This window comes from Copadichromis virginalis, linkage group LG11 (assembly GCF_057382275.1).
Source record: "Copadichromis virginalis isolate Kocher_CV1m ecotype Utaka linkage group LG11, C_Virginalis_male_GT1.1, whole genome shotgun sequence".
Lineage (NCBI taxonomy): Eukaryota > Metazoa > Chordata > Actinopteri > Cichliformes > Cichlidae > Copadichromis > Copadichromis virginalis.
Window position 1 is genome coordinate 34,057,250 of NC_140628.1, and position 7,698 is coordinate 34,064,947.

Consider the following 7,698-nt stretch of genomic DNA (forward strand, 5'->3'; position numbering starts at 1 on the left):
GGGAAGGGTGCAGTCTTTGTATCACTCCTTCACTCCACCAGCTCCTGTAGTGCTGTGAACAGCTGGCCTACTTTACCCTTCTCCATTTTTTATGATACTCACAGACACTTATTGGCACATACACAGTGCACACACAGGCACAACATTTATGCCCTTTTAAACATGCAGATACAGCAGTCAAATGTCAGCTGTGAAAACAGCATGACCAAATTATTAATAGACAATTATGTGGTTTGCATTATCAAATATTTAGACAGTGTACACTAGACTAGGTAGCTGGGGATCGGTCCGCCAAGGCCTCCGGTCCTGGCTGCCGCCTGGCACACAATGCACTCAACTCCTCTGGCGCCTCCTGCGGGTGATGGGCCTGCAGGAAGATGTGCCCATGTCCCTTTTTCAGGCTGTGCCTGGCCGGGCCTCATGGACTAAGGCCCGGCCCTCAGGCACCCTCCCCAGGCCTAGTTCCAGGGCAGGGCTCCGGTAACCCTATCCCAAGCAGGGTGAACTGTTCCCTTGATGTTCTACTCACAGGGGTCTTCTGAATTGCTCTTTGTCTGGTCCCTCAGCCAGGACCAATTTGCCATGGGAGACCCTACCAAGGGGCAAAAGCCCCCAGACAACATAGCCCGTTGGATCCCTGGGACACACAAACCCCTCCACTGCAATACGGTAGCAATTCAGTGATTTGATGATCAATTTTGTAATCGTATCACCAGACCTGCACCTCCATTGCCAAAGCCGCTTCACTGAGCTGCGATCGCAAGGTGATGAAGGGAGCCACCAGGCTAAAGGAGGAGTCTTATCGGGCTTGGTTAGCCTGTGTTGTCTTGGTCGACACGTCTCTACAATGTTGCGTGGAGATCAGGGGCGGTACCTCTGGATTGGCAGACTGGGGTGGTGGTTCCCATTTTTAAGAAGGGGGACCGGAGGGTGTGTTCCAGCTATAACACTCCACAGCCTCCCTGGGAAAGTCTATGCCAGGGTGCTGGAGAAGAGGGTCCGTCCATTAGTCGAACCTCGGATACAGGAAGAACAATGTGGTTTTCATCCTGGTCGTGGAACACTGGACCAGCTCTTTATCCCTCTATACCTGAGGGTGCATGGGAGTTTGCCAAACCAGTCTACATGTGTTTTGTGGACTTGGAGAAGGCATTCGACCGTGTCTCTCAGCGTGTGCTGCAGCAGGTGCTTCGGGAGTATGGGGTGTGTGGCCCGATCCTTATACAACCGTAATAAGGCCTTGGTCCGCATAGCTGGCAATAGGAGTGTTTCAGGTTAGGCTATTGTTGACTACTACTGACTATTGTTGAAGAGTTCCCTTAAATTTTGAGTCAACATCTAAACAGTTTCACTAGCTGCCATATGAAAAATGCTAATCCTACTGCTAGTAGTGACCACAGATTTGTAGTGGCCTAAAATTAACTGCAAAACACTTGCAGCTAGCATAGGATTTTAATTTATCTATATACCTGTGCAGCTGGTTGGAGGCTATTGGAGAAAGGCATTTAAAGTCATCACAGAGCGGTGCCAGTGGCCTCACATGGTGACCTGCCAGGCAAACTGCTTGTTGCCACAGGCAGTGTAACAACTGAGCCTTTGCTATGGCAACAGTCTCCTCCAACAAAAGGGCAAAGACCTGTGGCGCTTTCAGCTGGTGCAGGATTTAGAGAGTGTACAAACGGATACACATGGCTCGATGCACTCAGTTTTCAGCAGTGATGAATACACACAAAACTGTTGAAACACAGCAAATATTTTTTTTATTACTTTTTTATGTTACTGCATGGTTTGGATTACTTGCTATGAGAAAGTTGTGACCTTAAGTCTGACCTTAATTTCAACACCAAACTCTTTTTTGGCCAACTGTGATTATTTCTGAAGCCCTAAAATACTTGGTATCCAAGACATGGTGAGTCATGAGTTTGTGAACTCAGCTGAAAATGTGCTAAACATGGATAGCACTAATAAGAAACTGTAGCAACCAAGAACGACAACTTATTAGTGGCACTACACTGCAGCATATGAATAAGGAAAAGACCTCATGCACTGCAGCTTACTGCACTTAACAAGTAGACATCCCCCCCAGCATATCATCTGAGTGTCCACATGAATTTATGCAACAATGTAGTTAAGAAATATGGACAAAGCAACAGGAAAAAAAAAAACACTGCAGTGCATTGAAGCGTTCCTGTTCCTGAATAACGAGTCTGTTTTGAAAATAAAGGAATAGAAAGTGTAGATACTTGTGTCAAAATTTTGGGAGTAAAAGTAAAAAGTAAATACTCAAGTAAAAATACCTGAAAATTCTACTTAAGCCCAATTACAAAGTATTTTTACTTGTATTTGTTACTTTGTACTTCGTCTCTAACTTTGTCTTACTCATTTCATATTTAAACTACTGCAGTCTTCTACATTTGACTTATGAGAAAGACTTTTGTCAGATAACTGCATCTGTGTGTGTAATTTATACTCATGTCTGGCAAATACCTAAATAAGACCGCTTTGTGTGTAATTGGATCTTTAAAACACGTGTGTAAGCATGTAAGGATGTGTTAAGGAAGGTGATGCTTCTCATTGTTGAGGCCAATTAAAGGAGAACCAAATCATGTGTTGTTTCAAGCATCTACTCACTCAAGTCTGACATTTAAAGAACAAAATACATTTTTTATTGTTTTTGAAGTATTTTTTGTTCATACAACAACTGGGCAAGCTTGTGTGAACAGCAGGACAGATCATCGCTATCACTGTCTCATCCATCCTGGAGATGATCAAACAGCACTACATCCACAGCGTTTCCAGCATCATGTAGGACACCTTCAGTGGTTCCCGCTGAGTTTTTTCACTCTTACCGTCAGAGAGGAGATATAAAAGCTGCCCCCAAACAAAAACTTTTATGTTTCTCATGGCTAGGTGCTTGATTTTATACTTGCAAAAAAAGAAAAAGAGGATTCAATCAAACAATACAATTCTTCAGAAAAAAGGGCTTGTATTAGGGAAAAAAACCAAAATAAAAAATATAAAAGTTCACACAACTTGTAAAAATTGTTTAACAAACACACATGCTTGGATCGACCATTCAAAAATAAGCACTGAATTAACATTAACAATCTGTAGCATTTCAGTGGAGCTACAAAGAAGCAGCTTCTTGCCTTTTCAATTCAGTTTGCTTGCTACTCAGTTTTGATGCTAATGGTTTGGGTTTGTTTTGTACTTTTGTTATTTGCTTTCATTCTTTGTGCCAGAAACAAATAGATTATAATAACAGTGACTTCAGTTTTTCCAGTTCATTTAAAAAAAAAAAAAAAAAAAAATCAGCCAGAGCAAAATCAATATGCAAACAGATCTATCATTTCTCCCTGTTTAAGAAAAAAGAAAACTACCTTAAATGACCGTAAACGCAAAAACAAAATTAAATTTAAGGAAACTGATCTACAATTCATGTAAATCTAGAAAGATTATAATCCTCTACAAAGATCTACAACACAGCTCATGTAAATTCACCTCCACATGCACTGGAAAAAGCTTTCTGATTAGGCCAACAGTTCAATAACTCCTCTGCAGTAATGTGGCTTTTTTGTTGGCTTTGAAATATACATCTCAAGACTTTCCAGACTGCTCACATTTAGGGTCCTGCCTGTTAAGGGTGGTTTAAAGCTCACATGTCACATCCACTATCGCGCACTGGTGTTGCTTCGGCCGGTTGTGCAAATCTAGATTTTTGTAACATGTAACACTGCGTTGTGCTGCTGTGGCTGCCGCTGGGTTACAGACATCAGTGTATGATTGTATGATCGTGTCAGAATTCAGATTATAGTGAGCGTGATGTTGCAATAGTTTGAAAACATAAGACTTTGTGGGAAAAAGAAAAAAATCTCTGCAGTGTCTCAGAGTCTGGTTGACGTCAGATGACAGTGTTGTCTGAATGTCAGTGTCTATCATTCAGCTTCATTTGGCAACCTGCGGCTTAACCGCGGTGTCTTTACTCCCCTTCCCAAACACAATCACATTCTTGAAAAAGGTTTCTTTGTCGCATTGTGGTGATGATGTTGATCCTGTTCTCGGACAGCTCCTGCAGCTCTCTGATCAGCTCCTGCAAAGACGGACTCGGCCAGGGGTGGTCGTTGCGGTCACTTTTGAGAATGTACGAGCGCTCCACGATCAGCTCCAGCTGCTCGAGGTGTTTGAGATTGCTGAGGAGCAGGAGGTCACTTTTTGGTTCCTCAAGGAAATATCTAGAAAAAGGGCAAAAAATATATGTTTTAGACTCCTGATAGGAAGATCTGGTGCTGGGGCAACTGGAAACCCAGAAAGAAAAAAGAAAAATTTGATGACTCTTTCCAGCAGATTAATGTTTGGGTTGTATTTAAGAAAATGCTGCAACATAGTTTAAAGTTCTAGTGCCTTTGTTAAATAAATGAAGCAAGTTTAAGCCACCAACATTTTTTTTTTTTTTTTAAATTGTCAGTCAGTACTGCATGAAGGTAATCGATTAAATGTAATCTGTAATAATTTCACTGAGCAATGTTATCTATCTACAATAACAATAAATACTAAATAGAAAATAAAAATCTGCCATCTCACCGTATCCTGAGAGTCTTGAGCTGAGGAAATAGTGAGGGAAGCTTTTTGCAGAGACTGCCGGAGAAGCGGTTCTGATGCATGTCGAGGTGCTCAAGTTTCTTGACTTTCTTCACGATGAAGCATAAATCCTTGAGTGATATGATCACTCTCAGCACCAGCCTGGTCACACGGGGTGGAAAAATGGTTGTATAGAAAGCAAGAGGATTCCCACCTAGACAGACAGAAATCAGAAGAGTTACAGGAGGCAGTTTTGGCCTAAAGCTTGATCTTTTGCTTTTTCTTTTTTTTTAATTTTATTTGCTTCTTACTTTTACAAACAGGAAGAAGGAACAGGCAACACATGGGACAAACAAAGTTTTCATCCCCCGTTTTCTGATCGAGAAAATTTCTCCTACTAACTAAGGATGTATACAGCATCAGAGTATTCACTAAAATGCTGGCAGGCAACCTTTACACAAATACTAATACCTGCTTTTTAAAATTAAAATAATGAGTACTATTTGTAGTGACTTATGTGGCTAGTCTGTGTTACTGCTTTATTTTGTATATCAGGTCAAATTTGCAAAACTAAACTAAAAAAACCAAAAACACATTGAACAATGGTGACACTCACCAATGATTTCCAGTGATTCTAGCTGATACAGATAACTCAGCCAGGACTCTAGACGACATTTGACGCCAATTTTTAGGTACCTATAGCGAACAGTCAGTGACTTCAGTGAGGTCAGTCCCCTCAGCGCGTTCTCAGACAGCATGGTTTCTGGGTAATTCACCAACTCCAGAGAAGTCAGTGCTGGGCCACCGTACGCTTCTATAGGACCAAATAATGGGAGCAAGTTAGTCAAACGTTTGCTAATAATTTGGCACAGTGGCTGATCTAACTGTCCCACCACTACAGGCTTAGGTAGTAAGTAAAACTCTGAATGGTGACTGATCAGTAAAGGACATCTTTAGTTAAGTTTATTAAGACCCTCATTAGTTGCAGCATCATAGCAGCTATTCTTCCTCGTGTCACATGTGATCCAGCAACTCTTAGCAAGTTGACTCCTTTAGGAAAAAACTATGATAAACAGTATCATTCACTCTGTACTCAGTAATGTCTTTTATGCTGCAAGTTAGATACATTGCTAATAAATGTATGAAATTACTGAAAGCTGTCTGATTTTTTGACCCGCTGAGTCACAAAATACATTTGATCCAGTTACACAGCAGCTGTAAATGTTGTTTGGGAAGCAATTTAGCAGGTAAACCCACATGTAAAGTGTGATTTTCTTTTGATAAATGCTATTTTAATATTTCAGGTGAAAAAAAATGTATACTGGTTCTGATGCAGGGTTATAAAATGCTGTAAAGACACTAGACTTACCTGGGTCTTCTGGGTCTGGGGGATAAAAGTAGTCGTCGGGCAGTGGCACTGGGTTCTCTGTAATCTCCCAGGATAAGTGTTTCAGCTTCTTTAGGTTCAATAGCAAGTTATGGAAGGCCTTAGATGGCACTGGTGCCACCACCTGCAGCTTTGCTTCAGCCTGCTGGTGAAACAGCAAATATTCCAGATTGAACAAGCGTGACACGCTGTTTACGAACTCAGCAGTGCTTGGCAGCTGGATGTTACACACACTCAGGTGAGTCAGCCGCTCTGCTAGCTGCCCAGTCTGACACTGCTGTAGCATTGGCTCGCTCCATGTGGCGTTTCGTATCCCGAGAGTCTTCAGGTTGGGGAAATCAGGCAGGTTGTCCACATTTTTCTTCTTGTAATGCTGCTGTGCCTCCATGCAGACAATAGTGGTGAGCCGTGGGAGGGACTTCACAAGGTGTTTCCAGTCTTTGGGCCTCAAACGTTGCACTGCAACATGGGTCACCCTGCGATACTTTAGTGTGTCCCAGAATCCAGCTGTGTAGCGTGGAAAGTTGGATAGGACCACCATGTGGTTCCGCCATAGGCATGGGTGGTCAATCAGCTTTTTGAGGACTTTGCAGCAGCAGCGTACCCTGTGCTTTTCCTGTGTGCTCAGGTAGCTGAACACCATGACCCAAACTTCGGGTGGCAGATGTGATAGCCACTTGACCCTCATGTTGACTTGTTGGAAGCCTCAGCTCCAGGCCTGTTTAACGCTCCTTTGGCCTAAAACCCTGCCTTCAAGTTTTCGAAGGCAGGCTGCACCTGAAAAGTTAAGAACAATAACACTTTTACCATCCAGACTAAAATAATACAAAGAAGATACACAGAACTCGCTTAAGCCATCTCTCAAATAAGTTTATTTTTGGCCAGTTACTCAAGAAAGTCTCTTGATGCATGCTCAGCCGAACAAGGTCTGTTCAGTGGAGAAACATTTCTCCACTGAACAGAATCAACTTTTTGGTATTTCCTTACCTGGCTGTAGTCGAAGGACTATTTTAAAGACAAATATGACTGCAAATTCAAACATCATGGGCTAAATCACTGTAAACAAAGCAGTATTGTATTAATCCAAGTTATAGTCATAGCCATTGTTTGGTAATTGGTGTCTAAACTATTTACACGGAAGTTGAAAGTTGTGCTGTGAAGAATGAAATTATATTACTCCAAGAAAGCTATCCAGCATTTTTGTCAAAATGATTGCAAACACCTTTACCTTAGGGCAGATGTGGTAAAAGCATGCTGAAAATAATTTATGTGGTAAAATTAACATCCATTCAAATACAATGCTTTCGCCAAATATACAAATAAATGTATATTTAACACATCTCTTTAGTGGATATATATAGTTCAAAAATAATTGTGATTTCTTACCTGGTAGAAACTCCTGGGAAAAATAAATTTGGTCTTATGCCTTCAAAAAACACATCCCCATGATCCAAAAGGCCAGAGGCAGAAGCTTTTCCAGCCTGCACGCTCAGAGTCAAATGAAAATGAATGAGTATCTCTGGTCTGTGACTCTTAAAAAGCTTGCTGGTACTTGATTAACATACGACTCCATGATGTAATAATACCTGCACATCCTGTTTATCTACAGGTTACTATCTACATGTGACCTTAGTAATCAGCCTCTTGTATTGTCCCCGAGTCTTGATTTTGTCACTAATCCTTTGTGTAGCGACAGACTCCTTGATCACCCAGATTTAAACCACACCTCAGTG

General features: G+C 41.6%; 1 protein-coding gene across 1 annotated transcript; it reads right to left on the reverse strand.

Moving 5' to 3' along the window:
• Positions 1-3,318: 3,318 nt before the first annotated feature.
• LOC146699172 (uncharacterized) lies at positions 3,319-6,698 on the reverse strand. Its single transcript, XM_085472728.1, has 4 exons — positions 5,948-6,698; positions 5,195-5,392; positions 4,582-4,792; positions 3,319-4,232 (listed from the first exon to the last, which is right to left on the reverse strand). Exons 1-4 carry the CDS (start codon positions 6,651-6,653, stop codon positions 3,980-3,982), a joined length of 1,368 nt encoding a protein of 455 aa, XP_085328854.1. The 5' UTR covers positions 6,654-6,698; the 3' UTR covers positions 3,319-3,979.
• Between the last annotated feature and the right edge of the window lie 1,000 nt (positions 6,699-7,698).